Below are 26068 nucleotides of genomic sequence, written 5' to 3' on the forward strand. Positions count from 1 at the left end.
TTTTGTTGTTTGTATTGTCTGTAATAGTTTGCCGGGTTTCTCCGATTTTTGTCCTTTTTTGTACATATAATTTTTTGAGATTTTTAAAGTCATTTAGTTCCATGTTGTACACTGTATATTTACTGGAACTCTGTCGTATCAATTGTTGCCAGTCCCAAGGAGTTGATATAGTAAATAGCTTGCTTTGTTTCCTTTTCCTTTCAATAACGCCGTGGACAGCATCAGCTTCCATGTGTGTGTGTGTGTGTGTGTGTCCCTTTAATAGAAATTTTTGATTGATTACTTTCACCTGTTGGTATTTGTGTAAAATCCAGAAAAAACTAACAATAACACTAATATTTTTATTTTGTCCGTAGCACTCCACAAAATTATTTCATTAATAGTCCTATTAGGAATTACTTCATCAGCCCACTTCATTATACAGGAGGCTATTTCACATCCTCCATGTCATGCTTTAGTTTCATCCCACATAACACAACTTGCTGAACCATCAGAAGAATCATGAATTGTATAGTTGAAGGTCCATAACTTTTGTTTATAAAAACTTAGAGTACTGGTGCAAAAGGGTGTCGGGAGACACTTTTGAAGATCACCAGTAAGAACTTTAAAGTATTTGTTACTTTTTGAAGCTACTGTGTCAATGTTTTTCACAGAATATCGATTTTCTACTTCTATGAGATGATTTTCGTGATTCACTTTCTATTTTGTCTCTGTCTTCTTGAGAAGTAACACTTTTCAACTGAGCTGTAAATAATCGCAAGTGTCAGTTTCAGGAGGTTTAAATGATAGGTTAAATTTTTTATTGAAAACATCTGCATACAACCAATACTCAGCATTTGTTCTATATTATTTTCTTTGCAGTATTCCAAATACAATCTGGGCATTTGAGCAATAGAAAGTCCTGGTTCTAGAAACCTTTTTCTCGTTCGTTCTCTATAATAATTGCTTTCGTATGCTTGCATACCAAGTCAATAACTTCTTGCAGAGTCTTATTTCCTGGACTGTTTTTCCCTCGAAAGTCAGGTTCCACAATACCCCCTTCTTTTCTTTTATTATGTGCGTTTATTACAAATCTATTTGAAATACAAAGTGTATTCAAAAACATTACTTTACAAACTTTAATTTTTTCATCATTTATCACAAAATTGTAAATGAAAGTATTAGTTTTTGGTTTACTGCCATCTCTCTCCCGTGATCTTGCTATAAGTTTTCTTTCTAGAAGCTACAAACTGTCATTTAGCACTGACATCTTTACTCTCATCCCAGTATTAATTAAATATAACCATCCTCATATTTTCAGTTATTTTCTCATAGCACTTAAATTTACAAGCATATGGTGGTTTCAGAGTTCTTGCTGAGATTTTCCTGCCTTTCTTGTTAACATATGCTTTACTAGCTGCGTGCGGATTCTTTCGCTTATTATCCAACCATTCCTGTGTGTTCCTTTGGCGTTTCCTTCCTATCGTTGAATTTTTGTCTTGTTTAAAACATTCCTTCTAGTGACGCTGATTATGACTTCATCATCACCTTCTGAATCTTCTTCCTGTAGCTCATGTGTTTTGTCTTGGTCTGTGTCATCTGCTTTCCTGCTGCTCAAGTACAAGTCATTGTTTAGTAGGGTTGCCTCAGAAATTTGCTGACAAGGTGCTAAAATATCATTGTCTGTAGAACAGCAGGCTTGATTGTAGCTGACATTATTACTTAAGTCAGGCAGAAATGAATTATGTTTGTCTGGAATAGAGGTCTCCAGTACACAGCAATCACTATTTTCTGCCCCTTCAACTGTAATTGAAAAAACCTCAAACTGTAACTGCATTGTATACTACTAAATAAAATAATGTTATTGTACAAAAATAAATAGTTAAGGGTGAGAACAAAAAATTTTGGAAAAAAGTTCAGGATTTTACTTAACAATATTTTGTTTACATTTCACTAGAGAAATACAAATAAATACAGTACAAAAATTAAATCAACACGTAGCAATAATTGCAATCAAAAACGTGTAAATTGTATAAGGCTTTCAATGAAATAAAAACACGTGCACACCTCACACACGGAGATAAAACACATGGATCCTAATTTGTGTTCATTCAAGTAAAAACAATCTTTATTTTTTCTAATATGCTGCTACCCTATTTCGTATAAGCAAGATTTTAAAACCTTAGGTAAAAAAACAATTTTGATAATTACAAATAAAAGTATATTAATTAATTATACAAATAATTTACATTGTATAATTTCATCTTGGTTACTGTGGAACTTGCAGAAAAACAAAATTTTAAACCATAATAAAAATAATAAAATTACTGGTTAGAAAATTAAAAAAAAAAAAATGTTAACTGTAAATTAATGTTATAAAAATCAATAAATTATTTGATCATAGGTCCATTTAAAGAGAAATATTAGTTGCCCAACTTTTTTGCTATCTGACCCTCAAAGAGTCTCTATATTTTAATTTATTAAGTGGTTTCTAATACAATGATTTTTTTTTATACTCGCTCATTTAAAAATTTGCACTTACCTTGGTTTATTTTATTGTTTTGCGTCAATACAAGATTCAGCATAATTTTTCCGCTTGATGTTTTAACGATTTCTTCATTAGAACTCATTTTTGATTATAATAATATTATAATAACCATAAATTAAAAACAAAATGATTATAAACTGTCAATCCACTTACTTATTACGTTAAAAAATATTAAATACACATCACAAAACCTTTTAAAATATTAATTTTTATAAAGCCAAAAGAATCACTAGAATAAACCCGATAACTACACAATAACATTACACTGATTACTACTCGATACTGGAATAAAAATGAAACAAGACAAGAGTTTTGATGGTCATGTTACAACAGGTCTGCATGCAATAGTGAGTCAGAGATTTTATTATGCACAGCGGAAAAAGGCATTATCTGGATATGGTGTTTATAAAAATAATTGAAGTTTAGAAGAGAAGAGCACATCTTAACATGGTGCTTGTATACACGTAAAAGTACAGAAAGAAACAGTTACATGTCCACATAGTGCCTTTGTCTTCTGTGTTATGATGTGACTTAGTGCTTTTAAAAATGGCTAAATTGCTTATTGTTAAACTTGGGAAATAGTGCTTTATTCCATTAAAAAGAGCGGAAATTTTTAAGTAAGATGGTGTCAAAACCTCAATTTTAAAAAATTTGGACATAGTGCCCTTTACTTCCGGGCTACATATATATATATATATATATATATATATATATAATGCATGAATACATCAATGTTAACATCTCTAGTATAGGTATCAGAAGTACTTTTGTAAATTACATTTTATTTATCTTCATCTCCTTCTTGAGATTCTCTAACTTTCCACTCTGTAATACACTCTTGACATTCCAGGTTTCTATGCACAATCAGCCTTAAGTTCTTTTGTTATTCTTCCTCAAAATCAAATGAGAACTATTTTAACTCCGGAACACTTAATAGAAGAAGCAAGCATATTGCAAGGAATTATCACTACGATTTTTAATACAATAGTCTTCCACTGCCTTCTGTATTCTAATATCATTGACTTTCTTAATAAAGTCTTTTGCTTTTGGGGGCAGTTTCCTACCCCTAGGGCAATAGAGTAGTCTTTACCCACCATTGCTAATCTGCTCTCTGAGGAGGTCATTGGCAATTATAATGGGTAGGAACTTCATATACTGGGAGTAATTCAGTGTCTTCATTTGTTAACTGCTATGTATTCTAGCTGTTGTAAGTATATACAATCATTGCTTCCTCTCTACCACAGGGAGGTGAATATCAGGATTTTCTCATCATTGAATCTTGATCTTAAAAGCATTTCCTAGATTGTCTAGTACTTTTAGGTAGGAGTTAATAAATACTTAATTATCCATAATTAATATTATTTTAATTGATGATAACTTGACCTAATTTTAATTTCAAAAGTAGAGCTTATCATGTTATTGCCAGTCATTTGCTTATCGAACAAAAATTCTTGAACTGAAAGGACTGGCTTTACATACACAAAAATATATTTTTAAAGAAAAAATTATTCTGTAATAAATGAAATATTAAAATTCCTTTGCTCTTTCCCCATGTTCATTGTAAAGTCACTTCAAAATTCCTGGTCACCCATTCTCATTGAATCTGTAAGCAATTCAAAAACGAACCCAAACAATTAATAAGAAATAACATGAAAATCTGAGACATAAAAAGAAAATCTGCAATCAGATATTTACATGACAGTAAACACTTACTGTTAGGAAATTCTACAGATTCATAGTTAGAAAAAGTGAACAATAATATTAACTTGGTAAGGTAGTCATGAGTTTGTGCAAATTTTTAGTAGTCAGTGTTAGAAATAAAATAAATGGAAAGAAAGTCTTTAAGAAGATAAAGTAGAAAACTTTATCTTCTTAAAGATAAAGTAAATGTAAAGATTTTAAACGTCTGATCAACAAATTTTGTAGATATCTTAATTAAAGATCCTCTCAAAGCAAAAATAATATAGTTTGCTTCTTTAGTGCATCAAATTTCTACCTTTTTCAATATAATTTGTTTATGCCTGTGAAGAAATTACTTAACATGAATGAAATTAATATTTTGACTCTGCCTGTTTTTCATTATTCAAGTTAACTTTATTCGATTAGTGAGACAAGTAGCTATGGTAATCTCTTAACATAGCTATTTGGTTTCATTACATCAGTAATACACAACTGGTGAAACACATTATTTTGAAAAATCTGGTCGTAACTCTGACCGTAGACCCAGATAATACAATTCTCCAATGACCAAGTTAGTTGGAATTCAAGAAACTTTGTTCCGGCATCGATTCCCGGCGTGGACAGGTACTTTTTCACCTACTTCGTCCATCTCATTTTCCACGTTATAATAAGCGTAAAGCATGCCTTTGGTCACAATAATAAAATTCAAACTTCTTATTTTTGATAACTGTAATTTTTGCAAAATATACGCTTTCCATAACCAAAATCTAATCTAGTTCGAACAAAACGCGGTGAGAACGTGAAAACTGATCAGTATTGAGTAAGCCAACAGATCGCGTTGAAAGTTGTTTTATTTTTTGGTCAAATGTAGATCCATATTTTATAGAATATGGTTATTCCAGTTCGTCTATTATGAATGAAGCAATTCTATTTTCTGTTGTAACAGCTAGAACTTATTTTATTTTTTATTGACATGTAAGTTTTTTTTAGAACTATTTAAATGTGGGCATCAGAGAGGTCTTCCGAGTTCATGAGTTTCGTATAGTAAGCGAAGGAAAATGGCGACTGAGAAAGAAGCTTCTTGTCAGTCTTGTGCAGCTGACCCAAATTTTGCTGTTATCTGTTCGTTTTTGGAAAGATTTGCTGTACAGTGTGGTATACCTCATCCAACGTTTGCAGAACTACAAGAAATGATAGAAGATACGGAAGAAGGTAAGTTTTAAAAAATAATTAAAAATAGTTTTGTTTGACACTGGTCGACATTATTTTGGATTATGGCGCAGAAGTTATAATATTATGTATATTATTGTTTATGGTCCATTTTTGGGCAGTTAAGCTACACTTCTATGGAACTTATTATCTGAAATTACCTGTACCTTAAATTTTCTTTCTGAAATGGTGATTCAGTTCTTAAATCTCGTTGGATTGTACTGAGCTCCCCTCCGCTACTGTAATTAATTTCTTATTACAAAGGTTATCATTTTTTAACACTTAGTGTTAAATTTTCTTCTTTCAGCGATTCTACTGGTTTATTGGATCCCTATGTTTATTTATTTGAATGCCTCTTAGTATAAACCTAAACTTATTTATTTTTCATGTTAATATATTAAAACAGAATTAATGGTTTTAATTGTGTACATAGCATATTTGTTCTAACCTCGATTTTTATAATCTTTATTATTGTTTTTTATGACAGAGTTTTATGTAAACAAATCAACATTCTTCTGTAATTTTTATAATAGTTTATTAATCTGTTGTTAAAAAAACCTTCTGTCCTTTGTTTGAAGTGATGCTTTAATATAAATCATTTAATCTTTTATTATTAAATGAGTTTTATTTCAATATCAAAGTTTTAATTTTTTCCTTCATATGTTTCATTTTTCACTATCATTTGAGAACAGTGTTGTTGATCTACATCTATTGTAATGTTTTACCAATATTACTTCATAATTATTATATTATTGGCAATTTCTGTCCGAACTTATTTGTGTAGGAAATTTATTATTTTTTTTTAGCTCTATTGCATTCTGCTTCCTGTATAATTTTATAAATGTTTATATTTTTTCACTCATTCCTGATATTTGTGGGTATAGTCACACTTACATTGGTTATTCCAATGTTAAATCAAAAGAGAAACATTTTATCAAAATAAAACTAGATTCTACATACCTGGCCAATAATTTACCCAAAGAAATGAAAGACATACCTTTAGTTATATGTTCTTGCAAAAGCTATTCGATATAAACTGCTTAGATTCAGAGAAGAATCATTAAAAAGGACCTGATCAAATGAGGTGGATTTATATATTTTTTGTAGTTTGTCACATGACTAGTGTGATAAATTTCAACATTCATTTTTGTTGTGCACTGATACTTAATTATACTTATAATTTCAAACATTTTTTTATTTCCTAAATCTTTAGTTATCTGCTTTACATATTTTAAGTAGAGTACATCTTTTACACTTTTCATTATTAAAACTGGGTGTGTTAATATATATTCTACATACTTCTATTGAACCTTGTTAGTCGCTTTATTTTTAAAATTTTCTATATCACCACTTTTCAAAAGGCTTTGTTCTTTGCCTTTCTTAATTTATGTTATCTAGACATTTCTGCTGTACAGTGTTACTCTCCATACAAATATATTTTAACATTTCTTTCTATAGCTAAACTGTATGAACAGTGGTATATTTATTTCCTCCATTAAGGCTATTCTTCCTTGAGCTAACATGCTTTTAGTATTGCTTAGAATGTTTCATTGTAATTTTACTGTTTGAATTACAAAGGAAGTTAGAAATAGCAGTGTAATAATAAAATTCCTTTCACATATTAAGATTTATTTCAACTCGTGCTCCCTCTAGGGATCATTTGTCCCTGGAATTGAGGACGCATCCTCTCTTTGGGATCTTTATAATTGGTGAGAGAAAGCTTGTAATTATCTGAGAATCAGATAACCATACCATAGGTTTCAATTTCTTTACCATTAACATTACCACCTTGAGTGGTTGTCTTTGGAGAGACTAGATAAAGGAACAGTTCTTGAAAACCCTTTCAGTAATAGTTGAGATTGCCAACTGAATTGATTGATATGACCTCAACACAGAAACAAAAATTTACAGTGGTAGGGTTTGAATAATATGCAGTGAAAGTAATGAAAATTATAGCTATAATCTTGTAGGAATTTCTTGTTTAATCCCTGTCTTATTGAAAAATATGATTGCAATAATTGTAATATCCTTCGTAAGACGGTCAGCTTTCTCCATTATAAGTAGATTCTAAATATGAAATATATTTGATAACTTATGGTTCTACATGCAGACACTTTTTAAATGTAATTTAACCATTGTAATTGTTTATTGAAGAAACTACCAGGAATTTTTTTTTTATTACTTCTGTTGGCCATTAAGAAAAACATTCTTTAATTTTTATTAAATTTTACCATATTTTGTTTAACAAAAGCATGCAGCAAACCAAAACATAATAGTATGATTATTCTAATTTAATTTAGCAAGTCCATCGGAGAAAAAACAGTTCTCTTTACTTTTTGCTTAAAAAGTGAAGTAAAAATAGCTTGTAATAAAAAAAATGAGAAAGTTGTGATAAAATGATATATTTCTCTTAAAAATAAAAATTTAAAGAAAGTATGTTACCGCTGTATTAAAATTTCTTCAGTACCAATAAACTACTTTCTGTTGAACTATTGTCATCATTTCCCAAATTTCTGCAATAATATTTTTACACAAACTGCCTGCTTGTTTCCCCCATGCTTTTTTTCTTCATTAATTACATGTTGAATGCAATTTTTTCAGGCATTTGCATGTACTTCTTTACACCTAATATCATTTATTCTTTTTCCTGTTTAGTCTGAAGTCCTGTTTAGTTCTTTTTCTGTTTCCTCTGAAGTATTATCTAAACGGTAACTACCGTTTAGATAATACTTCAGAGGATGAATGAGAATGATATTATGAGTGTAGTCTTGTACATTCTCAGTTCCACCATACCTGAGATGTGTGGTTAATTGAAACCCAACCACCAAAGAACACCGGTATCCACGATCTAGTATTCAAGTCCGTGTAAAAATAGCTGGCTTTACTAGGACTTGAACGCTGGAACTCTCGACTTCCAAATCAGGTGATTTGGGAAGATGCGTTCACCACTAGACCAACCCGGTGGGTTACACCTAATATCAATAATTTTTTTACATCACTTAACATAATGTTGTGTTATTATTCCCAATGTAGCCTTTGACTTGTGCCCATATCAGTTCTATCAGGTTAAAATTGCAGTGATATGGAGGAAGATGCAACACAACAAATTTTTTTGATTTTACGATTTCATCTATGTGATAATGAATATATTTTATATAGATTTTACTATTTTTAAAAGTTCTACTTTTGACATGTCTTGGTGTATGCAATTTTAATCATTCAGTAATTTTTGGGTTGTAGCATTTCAAATCTTTTCATTTCTCAGGCAATGATGCAGCGCATTATCTGTTACTGTGATGGATCCTTCGGTTACAGTTTCAACAATTTTTTTAAATCACTGCATATAATTGTTACCATTCATTTCATGTGATAACTAACTTGGTAAGCTCATGTGATAACTCTTGGTAAGATCTGGAATACCCATAAACCATCATTCAAAAACCCATTTCCACTTTCAAAATGTACTACTATTAATCATTTACCTTTTCCAGCCAGGGTTTTCACCTCGGTTTGCAAACCATTCGTAAAAGCGTCTTTTGTGCTTCTTATTTCTTTATCCACCCATACATTTATTTACCTGTACATGCCCCTATGATAAGTTTCATCTAGATAATAAATTGTCTTGCTCTTCTCATGAAATCATGTAATTTCTCTTAAATATATTCCCTACATCATGAAATGATATTTTCGCATTCAATCAATAAAGAATTATTTTTTCTGAACATAAAACGAAGATGCATTGATTTTAAAATACAATATAATGTACTTCTAGAAAAATTTGGTAGTTCAGAATTGGTATTTACGGCATTTAATATTTTGTTCAAGTTAGGACACTTGTTATTGAAGTAAAATGAATTAACTTTTTTTTCTTAGCATTTTTAGTAAAATTGTCCAACTTTTCATAATTTTCACATGCTTTTGAGTCTTTTTAGAGCTAACATGTTTACCATCAATTTTGTGTTTCTTCATTTTATTAAAAATTGTTCTTTCACTAACAATTGGTGGATTACTTGCTTTCCAAGCATTGACTCTAACTCCAGTTTCAGGGTTATCTTGTTTTAAGGTTATATATACATTGCTGATTATTAATTTTTTTTTTAAGCTACTTTAAGAGTTTTCCCGGTTTATGTTTTATAACAGAATCACTCGCTGTTTGGCACTAAAACACAGTATAAATTGAAATAACACTAAATAAAACTTTTATAAAAATGAAGTATAAAACTGTATCATGCCATACAGAAACACAGTATTTTATAATTGAAATACTTTCTTTCGCTGAACTGAATATTTTTGTGAAGGATTACAAAAATGATGTTATCCCTACTAAACATCAAACAAAGACTCAACAAAATTTTTTATTGCTTATCATCAGCATGTCATGGAGCCAGACAAGTGATAGCTTACAGTTTATTATTATATGCGTAAAGCAATAATTGCACTTACATGTGGGAGTGACAGAATGACTTGGCCTAAACTACTAAGATATTACTTATATGTGCTGAATCCACATTTATTTCTGCTGCACCATATTCTAGGACAGACCTTAGTTATTTTTTATCATAAAACATCATTGATTCAAACAATATAGTTATGCTTACAGCATTTTCTTTGTAAATTTTCAATTAATTAGCCATTTTTTTTTACATCACGTTGTTCAAAAATTTCATCAAATTCTGACCACCAAAGAGAACTTTGTAAGATGTTCTTTTTGATAATGAAATTTTAAGAAATTCAAGTGTGAACATGAAAATTATGAATTTTCAAACTTTTTAGTCAATTGCCTACAAAGTTATTTAAAATGTTTGTTTAGTTAAAGTTTCATTTTGTTCATTTTCTTGTTTTTATTAATCATTTAGTCCCACCTCCTAAAAATACTATCAGAAAAACTATCGATTTACAGAAATTTTAATTTTTTAACCACATCCTGTAAATACTATACAAAATAAAAATTACAGACCTGGTACTATCAGTCTACTTAGTAACAGCCATAAACATAAACAAACTTGGCATTATGGCATTTTGGCTTGCCAATGAATAAAAGAAGAATTTTTATGTAAGTTGGTAACTGCTGAGGTGTGCAAAGTATATACTCGCACAAAACTATTTTCCAGATAAGGGTCAATCCATTTGAAGTGTCCCAAAAAAATTGCTGGTTGCTTGACCAATTCAAAAAAAAAAAGAAACTTACCCACTTGTTTCCTACATGTTTCAGGACCTTAAAACTATTTTTTTTAATTTTTAGTAGTTTACCTGTGATGGCCATTTTTGTTACGATGCGCACACCTATTTTGTGATTGTTATGGTTTACGGAAAAAGTCGTAACTAAAAAACTATTGGCCCTGGAAGGTTGAAACAAAAACAATTACTCATTTTTTTTCAAGCTAAAAAATTGGTCCAGGGATTTATTTACCTATCTCTCTTCTTTCTGTGAGAAAATTATCAATAAAGTTGAATGTGAAAAACAGTGAAATTTCACTATTGGTATTTTTTTTCAAGAGGCAGGGATGTCATACACAGTTTGAATTATTTTTTTATATGTAGGTATATGTTAGTACTTTTACCATAAATAATGTTTATGTTGATATATCCTAAATTTTTATGAATTTTTGAAAATAATTTTTTTTTTAAATTCAAATTTTGACATAACTCTGATGGGGCTGGTGATAAAAATCTCAAATTTACACAACTTGCAGTGTTTTTGTAGATGTTTATGGTAAATATAAAAATTCCTTGTATATTGTACTAATAAAAAAGGGTACTTAACGTATTAACGCCACCGCAGCTACAGCTTTATTTAAAAATGAAGTAGCAAACTTAACCTACGCTCGCTTCGTCCGCTAACCTTGACTAATTAACAGGAATGTTTTGGTTATTTAAATAATAAATAATTGCAAAAATTACTGAATTTATTAAATAAATACTCAAAAAATTACGGTGTTAATTAGTCAAGGTTAGCGATAGCGAGCGTAGATTAAGTTTGTTTAAATTATATTTATAAAATTAATAAATATAAATAACCATTTACTAAATAAATAGACTAATAAAGAGACTGTTCATTTTCCACTGAAATCCAATTGACTACTTTGTTTTTAAATAAAGCTGTAGCTGCGGTGGTGTTAATACGTAAGTACCTGAAAAGTTATACCTCTCAAAAATCATGAAAAACCTGTTAAAGGCGATACCATTTTGACTTGCTAAATAAATGCTCCAAGTGGTCTCTTTTCTTTGTGCGTTACATATTTTATATAATTTTTATATTTAGTTCCTGTGTTGAAGTTAAGTTTTCAATATTTGTTAAGTATTTTTTTAAAAATTATTAATGATAGGTTGTAATTTAATGATAACTTAACCAATACCAGTAACCTAATACAATTTTGTTTCAAGAATGTTTGAAAAACTTACCCAAACAGATATTTCAATGAATAGCCTACATCTTTTTTCAAGAATTCAATTTTATTTTTATATTGGCTTGTTTTTGTAAACACTATCAAAGAAAAAATAAATTTTAATTATTCTTCATTGAAATAGCCTGTTTTTGTAGCAGTGAAAGTTTATTATTTTTCAGATACCTTATTTATTTTAAATTTTAATGCTGATAGCCTTTGATCCGTGCTTAATTTTTTTCAATTTTGATGGAGGTGATACACCCAAAATGCTACAAGCAGCATCATCCAATTGTTCAATATTGTGATGTGAGGCAATGTATTCCTCTTGGTCTTCGCATTCATATGTTCTTTGTTCTGTTGAGAAAAAATACTTCTGAAACATTTAACACAAAGAGACTTTCCAGGAACTAAATTTAAATTTGGAAAAATGTGTTCTTAAGAGCTTGCTAAAATGTTAGTTGTCTTAAGTTTTTCTTAACCGTTTTTTATGAAAAGGGTCACAACAGAACTGTCCATATAGGTAACTGAATTTTGACAAAAACCTTTTTTCATGATATTTACAAACACTAGCAACACCTGAATTAACGCTTAAAAAAAATAAGTTGTTGGTTTTCATCACTAAATTCACAAATTTTTTATGAGTTCTTTGGCACTATACCATACACTGTTTTATGACACTCTTCATTCACATAAATTCCTATGGAACATTGTGCTTCCATTGTTTTATGTGAAATTACTTGAAAATTATGTAAAAATTTAACTGATTTAAAATTTGCAAATGTAATATTAAGTAAAACTTATTTATTTTTAAACGCTTTCAAAAACAGGATGAAATTTGAGACACTCAGTAAAGATGTAAACAGGTCACTGACTAATATCAGACTGACCAATCTGCAACTGCAAAGCTAAATGATGCAATATGCATAAAAGAGCATGTTGCAACATGAATTTTCCTGATAATTGGAAGTGACTTGTAAAAAGCACCTGTAAAATAACATGAACATGCGGTTGAATGGTTCAAACAAGTTTATTTCAACTATAGTAATAAGTATAAAAATATTAAAGTGCCAAGAAGACAAGAAACCCTCTTGGAGTACTTATTTAATGAGCCAAAATGGTATCGCTTTTAACAGGTTTTTCATGATTTTTGAGATGTTATAACTTTTTTATTAGTTCTATTTGACATAAACATCTTAAAAAAAAAAACTGGCACAACACTAAGTTGAGCCAGTTTGAAATTTTTATCACTAGCCCCTTTTATCAGAGTTGTTTGAAGCCAAAATTTGAATTTTTTTTTTAAGTTTTTAAAAATTCATAAAATTTTAGGGGTAAGTGTATCACTATTAATATTATTTGGTAAGAGTACTAACATATACCTACATATAAAACAATAATTCAAACTATGTATGACATCCCTGCCTCTGAAAAAAATTACCAAAAATGAAATATCACCGTTTTTCATGTTCAACTTTATTGGTAATTTTCTCATAGAAAGAAGAGAGGTAGGTAAATAAACTACGGACCAATTTTTTAGCTTGAAAAAATATGATTTAATCACTCTTTGTTTCAATCTTCCAGGATCAATAGCTTTTTAGTTATGATTTTTTCCTTGAAGTCTTACAGTCAAAAAAATAGGTGTGAACACTGTAACAAAAATGGCCGCCACAGGCAAACTGCTTAAATAAAAAGTAAAAAAAAAAAAAAAAAAATAGTTTTAAGGTCCTGAGACACGTAGGGACAGTGGGTAAGTTTCAATTTTTTTTTTTAATTTGTATAGCAACCACCCTTGGGTCACTTCAAATGGATCAACCCATAACTATTGTATTAGCATGGTTATAAATCAAATATTTGTCACAAGATGTTCATAAACTTTGTCTAGGATGTCTGTCAATAAGAAGAATATATGAATACAACTGTGGGATTCAATATTTAAAAATCCTTTAAAATTCATTTATTTTATGAGGTGGCCACCATCAACTTCCTGAAGAGCATTCAGTCTTTTAGATTGTAAAACATATTCATAAAGTTTTGCGTATCTCATTTCATATTTATATTATTAAGAACAGTTGTGAGATGCATAAAGATGTCTTGAGAATGGCAATGGCCAGTTATAACCATCAGAAACTCAACAGCTGCAAAGAGCTTAGTTGCATGCAGATCAGAACATCTATTTGGCCATTCAGAATTTCAAGTAGAGTTAATTCCACAGTTCCACAATACACTTTTGTTTTGCATTTGGTTTATAGATGTGAAGAAACATCTGTCAATCAGTTAGTGATACAAAAGAAGGTAATATTATATTCCTAATGAGAATATTTCAGGTATGATGATTCTTTCCTCCAAACCCTTGGAAAACTCTATAGTGTTTAGCAATAAAACTTAGTTTGTAGTAAAAATGGGGATTAACATATCACTAAAATATATGATTATAAAATGAATTAAAATATCATTTAAATATTAATAGTCATGACACTTGTTTAGGTACATAATTTTTCCTGTAGAAAGTGGTTCTGTGCTACAGTTGTCCAAGTTTACTTAAAATAATTTAAAGACCAGTACCTAAATAATTCTTTGAAAATAAATCAAATTAATTATTGTGAAAAAAATTCCTTGACTTCCAAGTAATTCAGCCTCTTGATTAATACAAAAGGGTTAAATTAAATTGAACTAGTTAATCACAGAACAGAAATAAGAATGAAAGAAATAAATAAAGAATTTAATGTACCAGCCAAATAAAATATGAGAAAAAAATATTTTTCTGACATTATAAAGTCAGTTTTTGAAAATCCTTAAGCACATAAAAGAAATTATTTCTGTTTTATGAGAAGAAATTATTTCAGTGTTATGAGAAAAGATAAGAATTATTTTGCAGTGTTCTGTTGGAATTAAGATACTATGGAATTAATCACTTATATAAGATAAAATTGGATTTTACATGATTTTGAGGTTTGTACAATTATCACATTCATGAGTGGTAAATATATTATAAAAATTATAGTATTAGATAATTCCATGTATGTGTCAGTTACAGTAATGACATAGCTACGTCAGAATGTTTGACTTAATTCCTTTCATTTTTATTTGTAAAAAATGACTAATAGAGTATTGGATGTAGTGGCGATTATAATTAACTGTGTGGAAGTATTCATGTTCTATAAACACATGAATTGATGCATTCTTAATATTTTTCAAACTTAAGAGAATTATTTCTGTATGTAAACTAACCATCATCAAAATTATTTGTTCAGAAAAAAGTAATCTTTGGTTATCTTCCCTTCTCAGATTAATTTGATTAAAATAATAATTTATAAAATGTGTGTTTTCTTAATAAAGAGTGTTGTTTTGTAATCTTGACAGTAGTTTATGATTACCCAGTTACACTATTTTTCTATGTCAAATTTTCCAAAATTCTGTATGCTTTTTTCAAAATAAAAACGTTAATTAAAACTTTAAATTTTATTAATTTGGTAGTTAATTAACCAGGCTTGCATTTTCAGTATATTTCTCACATTATTATTTTTTTTTTTAATTGAATATTGTGACTTATGAATTATGTATAAACTGTTCATGTTATTTGTATGAAAACCAATATTTAAAGGATGTGTTAAGAATTAAGATATAAGTACCATTAATTTATAAAAAGCATGTTTAAAGAGAAAATGAAAAATTATTGGTTAATTGATTGTTGCAAATTTAATAAAGAGGTTTCATCTTTTATTTGTTTCTCATTGGTTGTGTTTCTCCCTCCAAAAGGCTAACTTGTGAAATTATTAGCTCAGAATGTATTGTACATCTAATATTTATACAGTCTTAAGGAAAAATGTATACTGCAATGCAATGATTGGTTTTCAACTAATATGATTATTTGATTCTCTTGCCATAATTTTTTTTCTTCAAAATCAATCATTAGAAGAATGAAAATTAGCAAATATTTATCAGTACACTAGTGATTTAAACTATTTCACTGCTGCCTTTTTTATTTTTTTTTAGCAAAAAACAAAATCACTTTTTCTCCGTAACTGATTAAATTTTAGTAATACAACTTTTTTGTAGTAGTTATTCTTTTATATTGCTCTGAAATAAGTGAAAATTAAAAACTTATTCAATCCAGATTTGAATATGAATCAATCTTAATCTGCTCATCCCAAGAGTATGTTGGATGGAAAACAACGCAACAGAAAAAGCATTGCTGTCAATTGTAATGTGATTCTCCTAGATTTTTGTTCATGATATTTTGAGATCTCTGAGTCACTGCTTAAGTCTTAACTAAAAAATTCTGTACATATGTATAAACTTCTTTGTACATATTGAAATCTATTTGGTTTCGTAACCTAGGACCAAATTTATCTGCGAACATAAAATTTGGGTAGTGTCTTATCTGTTAAAGTGATTCATTCTTTTTTTTAAGTTTTGGAAAAAAAATTTTATTTATACATGTTTACTTTTTTTTATTCAGAAAATATTACAAAATAATGTTCTCTTGAAACATCATGCCTAAAAAAATTTAAGTTTTGATAAATTTTTTAACTTTTGATAGTTTGATTTGAATTTTCTTGAAGTTACTTTTTTATATAAATGAAACACTAATATTGTGGTAACAATATGCACCTCTTGTAGAAACCCAAATTTAAAAAAAAATTTTTTTCTTGTTGAAATACCTAAAATGTTTTCATTTGTGATGTTTATAACTGTGTTGTGTAATACCATATGACAGAGTACCTTAGTTCTTGATGGAATTTATGCTATTTTTTCTTGCTTATTACTGCTTTAATGAATCATTGTAGAGGTATGGTTCATGTATACCACTGAGTTTAAGAATGCTAGATGCAGTTAATTTTATTGGATGTTGTTGAAACTTGTGGTGCTGTCAGAGAAACAACTATATATAAAATCATTTTCATTTTCATTTTTCAGTATTTATAATATTTTACAGTTTTATTTTAAATTAAAATATGCTTCTGTGATTTAATTATTTTTCTTTACTGTGAGACAATTATATCACTTTTAAAATGCAGCTGCTTTTGCATGCTTTTTGAAATTAATATTGTTTGTAAGCAAAAATGTGTTCTTATTTTTGTAATACAGTAAAGTTAGGCAGCATAAAATAACTATTTTTGTTAGGTTTTTATGATTGCTAAGTGTGTTCAAGCACATTCTTTTGAATTAATTTTTCTTTCTTATAATTGCTACGTTTAACAAATTTTGATAACGTATGTTCACATTAAATTAATTGATTTTATATGAGTTTTATTCTTAATCTCTGCTTAAAAACCATCCCATAATGTAAAATAGTTTATTTATCATCGATAATTTTATTCTTTCTATGTGATTGGATGCTAAATATTGAAATGAATCTCACATAAGTAGATAAATGAACTAGTAGAAAGGGATAGCTTTAATTATTCTTGAAAAATAAAATAAAAAATTATGCAAGTTCCTAAGCAAAAGTTTAGTTATGTGGGGTGGTTGAAATATAATGCACACTGGAACGTAATGGGAGAACAAAATGTTGCACATAGCAACAGGTACTGCTATTATGTAGTTTCATTCCTCTACCATTAAGATTTCAAAAAGTTTTTTCGCTGTATTTTCCATCAATTACCATTGTAATTGACCAACATGCTGTGATTGTATTAACAGCAGAGAAAAAGTGACCGTTAATAACATTCATCGTTGTCTAAAAGCCGTTTATGCAAATGTTGTTTGAAGTACTGAAGGCAGTAAAATTTTGTGCATCAGAAGCTGATAACATGAATATTGAAGATTAACCTCGCAGTGGTAGATATGTCTCTGTGATTGATTATAAGCACCAAAAGGAGGTCTTTCTACAAATTTTGGTGCCTCTTAAACACATGCTAAAATATCATAGGTGATATCATATGTGAGCTGTGTTTGACAATCCATAGAGCCGGTAATTCTGCAGCAGAATGCCTGGCCACCCAGATCACATGCAACTGCTGAGGCTCTTGTAAAGTTGAAATTTGAACCTATATCACAGCTTCCATATTCACTAGATTTAGTGCCCAATGATTTTCTGAAAAAAAAGAAAAGTTTATTAAAGATATTCATTTCACCTTGGATGATGAAGTGAAGGATACAATGAGGTCATAGATCAAAGGAAATATCGTTAGCATTCTCCATTGGCAGAATAATAAAACTGGTTCGCTGTTAGAAGAAATGTATAGCTGTATGTAGTGATTACATAGAAAAATTAATGAACGTTTGTAAGTAAAGTATAAATATAAGTTATTTAAATAAGTTTTGTAAATAAAACACTTTTATGCCGTATTTGTTTCATTTGAATATTTTTTATTTGCGAGTTATAAACAATTATTCATTACATTTCAGCCTCCCTTTATAGTATCAAAACTATAGATTTGAATATCAAAATTCAGTGGAAATACTTGTTTATTATGAGAGGCATTCAGCTCAATCCAGGACTATTAATGTTTAATAAATGTAGAACACAATTTATGACAGTGAAACATACTTCTATTTCTTAATCCCCTACTACATTTATACATTAATCCCAGTGTTTCACTCGTGCCTGGATACCCGCTGTGTAGAAAGATTTGTGGTCACATTGAAATCAAGATAGGACTGGTTGCTTCACCTCATTGTTGTTGTTGTTGAAATGCTGGCATTCCAGGAACAATTTCAAGGGCCTGAGCAGGTGAAGATCGCTGGGATCAAGGTCCGGACTACCAAGATCTTGTAGTGTGCATGTTGTACTATGAGCTGTATGCAGTCATGCATTGGCCTGCAGAAACAGAATGCTTTTAGTGATTGCACCAGGCTGTTTTTTGCACTGAGCATTGTGTACATCTTGAAGAACTTTGCAGTAGTACTTACTGTTAATATTGACTCCACAAGGTAGAAAATATACATGAATGATGCCATTTTTATCCTAAAAAAAACTGAGGACAACTTTGGTGGCTCTGAACCACCTTGACTAGGATTGTCGCTCATTGAGTGCAGTCTTCTTTAAAACATTTGCTCCACTCAGTTGTTTTACTACGACTCGACTAAGAGTCTCATCACTGTACTGTGTGAGGAATCACAAGTAAATCTCATCAGATTTTACACCTTCCTTCACGTGAAGTTTCATTACAATGAGCTGTTCTACATATCCATTCACTACATTGGACGGCATGTTCTGTATGACTGACTGTTGTTGTTGTTTAATGTTGCTTCATGCCAGTGTGCCATGTGGTAATAGCTGACATTTGTACCTTATGTGTATAACCAACAGAATGCTTGGATTGACATGAACGTCCCTCGTGTTTATATTGTTTAGTAAAGAAATAAATTATGTTTTTATTCTTCCAAATTTAATTCATTGAAAATATGTTCTTTACTGAGCATTCAAACAGTGTGACTGACTTGAGTGTGTGTGGGGGCACACAAACACACACTGTGTTGAATGTTTACAAATCTCTGTAATTTAATTTTCAGTGAAAACTTTATAAGCAATATTTAATCTTGTAGCATTATTCATTTGGAAAATTTTGAATAATTTTTTTAATTTTACTATCTTTGTAAAATTTTCAACAGGATTATTATAAAATTAAGTTATTTCTTTAAATATTGTATTATATACAATATGTGACATTAGTGTCTCGCACAAAATGGCTGAAGAAAGCAACTAAAACTTCTCTCATATATCCAAACCATAGATTGCCGCCATTGTTGTATTGTAACTATTAACATAAAGTAAAGTTATCTTACGTATGCATGCACAGCATTACTAAATTAAATACAGTAAATGATTTCCAAAGCAGCCATACATATTTATTTTACAAATAAAACAATCCTTTAATTTTTATTCTTCATTGAAATAAGAAAGATATTCTCAAAAAATCTACTTGTTTATATTAAACATGTCATCATTATTATTTTGGTAAAAAACTTTTCTTTTTTCCAAAGGTAATAAAAAGGATTAATTTTGAGAGAATGAGAAATTTAAAAATTTTTACTTGAACCAGAAGCTTTCATACAAGACTTTATCAACAGTAAATTTCTAATTATTGCTGTAATTTATACTTTTTTCAAAATTAATTTATAATCACTAAAATAAGATTATTTAAGGTATATTGTGTGTGAAAGCATTTTGTTAAACAACATAGTTTTGCAAATTAAATATTTCTATCAATGTTAATTGTTTATTGCCAATTTTGTTCATTAAAAATTAAGTAAATTCTTAATAGATAAATAAAATATTATTGAATTTATGTTAATAATTTTGTTTTATTTGTCTAAATCTGTGATTTCTACAGAAATAATTATTTTTGTTCATTTCTTTAACTGCAATATTATCTGAGTTTCAGAACAATTTAATTCCTTCTTGTACTGACACAACCCGTCTGCCAATTATTTGTCAGATACTTGGTAAATAATTTTGGCAGTAAGTCAGTCAGTCATCTTTTCAGCTAATAATTCTCTCTTAAATTATTGCACTCATTTATAAGTTTTCCTTTGATATTTTTCTCAGAGTAGTTCAATAGAATTTAAATCAGGCTGGTAAGGAGACAATGGACTGAGTAAAGTGTGAGCCTTTGCATGAATTATTTCATCAATAGAAAGTATTTTAACATTACAACAACTGGGGCTTTGTCAGTTTCACATCTACCTTTTATCATGCTTCACAAACCAGACAGTTACCTTTTTTCAGGCGACATGTTATAGATGTTTATTCAACAATCAACAAACTGAGATTTTTTAGAGGCTGACAATCGCTTAAATATTAATATGTCATTACAAAAACAGCATCTTCTCTGTAGTGAGAATAATGAGTTTATTTTCTTTTCCTTCTGTCTCTGTTGCCAGTCTCTTGATATATAGCCATAAAATCTCTTCTGAGAATTGTCGGCATGTACAAATGAGATGTGATGACACATAAGTTTTGTCAAGGTATAGATAGGTAACCTTTTTTTTTTTGCTTGATGAATCAATTTACCACAGAAGCTTTGAAAAGCTTGGACATAGGAATATGGAAAAGGAATTTTGTAGCATATGAAAAATGCCATGTCTGATCAGTATTCAAACCCAGGACCCTTGGGTGAAAGACTGAGATGCTACCACTCTGCCATGGATATTGGCAAATTTAGCTCATCAGTAGTAATGAAAGAGTAATTAAATGATTTAGTAACTATTAAATTATGTAGATTTATTTGATCTGTAATCAATTCCAACAAGTTATTTAGTTTTACCAACATATCCGTGTTGCAGATATTTGTAGGTGATATATTAAAATTAAGTAGTTCAGAACTCATTTGATAATAAAAGTTTTCCTGGTTTATTATTAATACATAAACCATGAACAATTACTGTGAAACATTCTCAGAAAAAGTAGATGTATAAAGTAGACATCTCATCTTTTTTTATTAAATTTCTCACTCCTTCATTAGCTTAACAGTTTTATTGATAACCAAATCAGAGAAAAGATAACTGATTTGTAGTTATTAGACTTAAAGCTGCATTAGTGCAGTGTAGAGCCTTAAAAGCATCGGATAAGTGTCTTAGTTTATAGATGTTTTTTTTTATATTCCTGGCCTTATTATTGCTTCTCAAAATGAGAAAGACCCAGTCCAATTTCAAATGCTTTATGTTTCTCTATTTAGAATTAGCTTGACAGATAATCTGTCTGATATCTGAGCTAAGATGTGCTATGCTATTCATCCCAAAATAATTTAGTGCATGAATCTCAGAATCTGAGCCCTGACTATTGGAGAGAAGTATTTTAATACTAATAAGTTTTCCAAAGGTATCAAGTTTTCTCCTAACATCAACTACTGCCTGCATCGTTGCTATGTTATTGATTACTGACAATGCTTTTCATATAACATGGAAAATTTGGTGTTGATGTTGGAAACAATTTACTGGTTTAAAACTGCAAATTTTTACATTACAATTTACTTCAGTATTAACATGATTATGATTTGAAAAACAGTTTACAAAAGTTTTTTAATAAAATCTTAACCTAGATTGTCATTTCAGTGGTTAAATGTTCATTATCATTAGATACTGTAGAAAAAGTTTAAATAAAAAAAATAGTAAATAAATAAATAAATAAAAATTAACTATAAAAAATATTAATTGACAAATAAATAGTACTAAAAGACGCTATTAAACAACTGCTCTTGATAGGGACAATCCCAATATAAAGTATAAATTTAGGTTAAAAACATCTAAACCATATAAACTCTAAATTCAGACTCTGGAACATATTCAATTAAACATCAATTGAAGCCTTAGATATTGAGTGTTTTATTTGATTTATTTTTTCCTTAAGTAGCTTAAAACCTGCCTCAAGTTCATCTACCTTTCTCAAATATTGTTATTTGTTTCATTCAACATCCTAACAATGATCTATGTACACATGGACTAAGATTTTTATTCTTTGATAATATATGGTTCATTTACCAGTAAAACTAGAAATCAGTAAGAGCATCCATAGAAACATAATTATTTATTCAATCTAAATCTAAATATGCTTGATAACCTAAATGAATGGACCTGACAATCTTCTTATCTGGAAAATCTGTTAATGTTGTCAATTTATGTTCAGTAGTAGCTTATTAGTAGGTTTTTTAAAGGAAAAGATGAGAAAGACTCCAGATTTATATAATCATCATTGCCTTTCTTACAATGCAAAGCTGAAAATTTATATTTAGATCAAAGTCAGCATTTGACCCCAAGATCTGTTTGGAAATGTCCTCTCTATACACAGACAAGAGTTAATGAGTGGACAAGAATTAAGAGTAAAGAGATTGAGCAGGGAAAGAGAAAGGTATGACCCACTGCACCATAACTTGAAATTTTGGGTATGTGTTTGTGTTAATAAGCATGTGATTTACTTAGATTATTACTAATAATTAAATTAGACAAGTCTTCAAAGCAGTTTAGTTTTACACTTTCTTTTTAAATAAAATCATGATATGTCCTTGAATACCTGGGGATTACAGTGATAATGATTTTAAAATTCATAATTAAAAAGTATTTACTATCCAATAACAAAAAATAATCCTGCTTTAAGGAATACACAATTTTAAAATGCGTGTGTGTGTGTGTGTGTATGAATCTGTGAATAAGAAAAAATAATTACACAAAGTATTATTATTAAAATTAATTTAGATATCGGTTAAGATAATAAAAAATGCAAGCTATTAAACAAAATAAAAATTATTATATTTATATATATATATATATATACATATAAATACACAATATAATTATTAAATACTTTTAGTGCAACTCCTAAAAATGTTTATGAATTTATACAATGCAGCATAAATTTGCAAATAGGAATTGTATTGTCAATATTTATTTTTATCTAACAGATTCATTTGTCTTGAATAAATTGCCTTGTAGGGATGATTATTTGAAAACTTGTAAGTGATAATAAATGTAATCAGTTTTAAAATAAGAAGCTAGAAAATTAAATTTCATAGCAAGAAATTAATTATCTTAATAAAAAAAGAAGTATTAATTAAGTAAGTATAATCCTTCAATAATAATGCTACTTGCGTATTCTTAAGCTATAATAAAAAGTAATGTTATTAAAAATTAATAACAACTTGTTTAATTTTTAAGATGCAGTATGGAATCACATCAAGTTTAAATCAGTGAAATAACAAATACTTCTGGGCAGCTGTAAAGTGAAAATGCCCTACAATTAATCATGAATAATTGATTAAATAAACTTAGAAAAACTTTAGTATACTTAATTTTAAGTAAGACGTACTTTCTTTAAGCATGCCACTGAACAATGCACACAGTATAAAATACTACAAAAAGACATTTAGTGATATGAAATATTTGACAGTTACAATCCATTTAGTCATGTGACCCCCTCAAGAATCATTGTCAAGTTTAAAAATTGTTTTAAATTTCAGAATTTAGGATAATGCTTTTTATTATATTTGTTACATTACTTGTTTATTTTAATTTTTTAATTAACTTCTTTTTTTATTGTACTCCTTATATAAGATATTTGTTTGGATTTTTTATAGTGCCCCAAGCCCTTATAGACTTGCATGTGAAATTATTAAGGAAAGCTCGTAAGTCATTTTCGACAGAAAAATGGGAGAGGACTCTGATAAGATTCAGCCATTCTTATTCGCCACAGGATGCTTGGGAATTAGAGAGATTTGGATATAAAAAGGCTCGTGTTGAAGTTAAACTTCGTCTGCTTAAGGTAAGATGATAATTTGTCTTTTTTCCAGAATGATCATAATTAATGCTATTTTGGTATTTTTGTTACAAAAAATTAGTTTAAATTTAAAAAAAAACCATTTGAAGCTTAATCATGATTTTTACTTTACATTGTTTGAACAGTAATTCTCAGAAACAAAGAAAAGATTTCTTGCCTCTGTTTTTCCTGAAAATGTAGAGCCTAAAAATAATGAGAGGGTAAAATACCTGTAGAAGGACAGTGAAACAAAATGAACATTCCCATCTAAAGGAATTGCTCAAAGGCTCATACAAGATAGTGGGCACCACTCTCATCCACACTTCCTGGGTAGTTTGTGGTAGTTTTATAGAGATATTTACATTTTCCTGATCTCTCATTTGATTGAGATCCCATAAATAAATTTATTGTGTAACTAACTGGTAATTACTGATTTTTCAAATTCAAAATTCTATAAAGTTGGGTAAGGTTGTTCCAGTTTACAAAAAATGGAGAAAGGAAAGAATTCAGTTGCTTGATCCATCACCCTTTTCTTATTTTCTCGTCAATTGTTTTAATAAAAGATTTACTTATGTAATTTCACAGCCTTACAGCATACAAAATATATTTCAGTAACAGAAAACAATTGCAGAATTAATGTGCTTTAATAGAATTTGTTTTGATCCAGTGCTAGTTGAGTATACAGTTTCATACCTGCTCTGGGCCATTTCTTTTTGACCATTATTTATTTATGACTTTCTGTGAAAACTTACTATTTACTCTTCAACTGAAGTTGGTATTAATATGGATGATACTAACTTATTCAGTATTCACTCCTGTTTATTGAACTTAAAAAAAATACAAACTGGAGGGTTTTTGGACTAAATCAGGTTTTTATAATTTTATTTGTATCCAGTTTTTAAGTTAGTAAAATTTTCAAAATGTATGTAGTAAATCATATATAATTATTTTTGTACTTTAGAACTATATTCATACTTATCTTTTATAAAATTTTGTAGCTCTAATTTTAGTTTTTGTAGAATTGTATAATGTATTTTGTTTTGATTTTCATTTCATGTTAAAAAAATGTAGCTTTTAAAACAGTCATCTGAATTGTTTTTAGAGAATGTCAAAGAGACTATTGCAAGGTGTTATTTATTTTATTTCAAATAATGATCATCTTCATGATTTGTATATTTATACATTACTCAACATTAAAGGCAATTTAGAAAAATAAAAAGATGAGATGATGGGTACAGTATTAGATATAGAGTGTGCTATTGAACACCCACCACAAGAAGGATTAATGTTGATAAGAGAGTTTAGTTTAATAACAGATTAATTAATTAATTAATAGAAAATTTTACAAAACCTTTGCAGCTGAAAGAAGTCGCATAATGGTATGTTATATTGAGGCTATAGGTTGATCTTTAATCTATTTTATTCATGTCCTTAGATGTTATAATAGATGTTGTCATTTTAAATATGAGTTTTTAAAATTATATTTTGAGTTATATTCATTAATATGTAATAATTTTATAATTATTCTCCTAATGTGGTGAAGTACTGTTTCAGGTATAAAAACAATACTTGAAATAAACAATACTAATCTTTAATAAAGACTATCTTCTAATAAGAAGATTGCCTTATTTCTTTGTTGAGATTTTTGTATGACTGATAGTAATACGTATATTAATATAATATTTATACTAGCTAAAGATCTGATACTTGCTTTATGTATACAATTACTTCTAATGATTTGTGCAGTAAAACATCAATTTTAATTATTACGTACCTTTTAGTATCTATGTGCATTTTTGGAATTCTTTAGCAGATTTTATGTATGGTTGTTGCTAATTTAGAGTTATACTGATTACAGATGCTTCTAGATGCCCAGTTTGATCTTAATGTAAAATTCAAGACTGACATTAATAAGCTGAGTGCTGAAGAACTTCGTGGAGAACCTTTAGGTCGAGACAAAATGGGTCATAACTATTGGTGCCAGTTTGACCCAACAGCAAACATTCGTGTTTATAAAGAGGATCAGGATGAAGAAACGTGGGAGTTGGTAGCTAAGTACGTTTTTGTATTAAGTAA

General features: G+C 28.9%; 1 protein-coding gene across 3 annotated transcripts in view; it reads left to right on the forward strand.

Moving 5' to 3' along the window:
• The first annotated feature begins 5092 nt into the window (after positions 1–5092).
• LOC142328468 (uncharacterized) overlaps positions 5093–26068 on the forward strand; it is a 167516-nt gene continuing 146540 nt past the window's right edge. For 2 of the 3 annotated variants that reach the window (XM_075372274.1, XM_075372291.1), the window contains exons 1-3: positions 5093–5419; positions 23814–23998; positions 25851–26047. In XM_075372274.1, coding sequence (XP_075228389.1) covers positions 5266–5419; positions 23814–23998; positions 25851–26047 — 536 coding nt within the window. In that variant the 5' untranslated portion in view covers positions 5093–5265. The remainder of the gene's footprint in view (positions 5420–23813; positions 23999–25850; positions 26048–26068) is intronic. The other variant, XM_075372282.1, reaches the window with a different exon arrangement.

This window comes from Lycorma delicatula, chromosome 1, assembly GCF_047948215.1.
Source record: "Lycorma delicatula isolate Av1 chromosome 1, ASM4794821v1, whole genome shotgun sequence".
Lineage (NCBI taxonomy): Eukaryota > Metazoa > Arthropoda > Insecta > Hemiptera > Fulgoridae > Lycorma > Lycorma delicatula.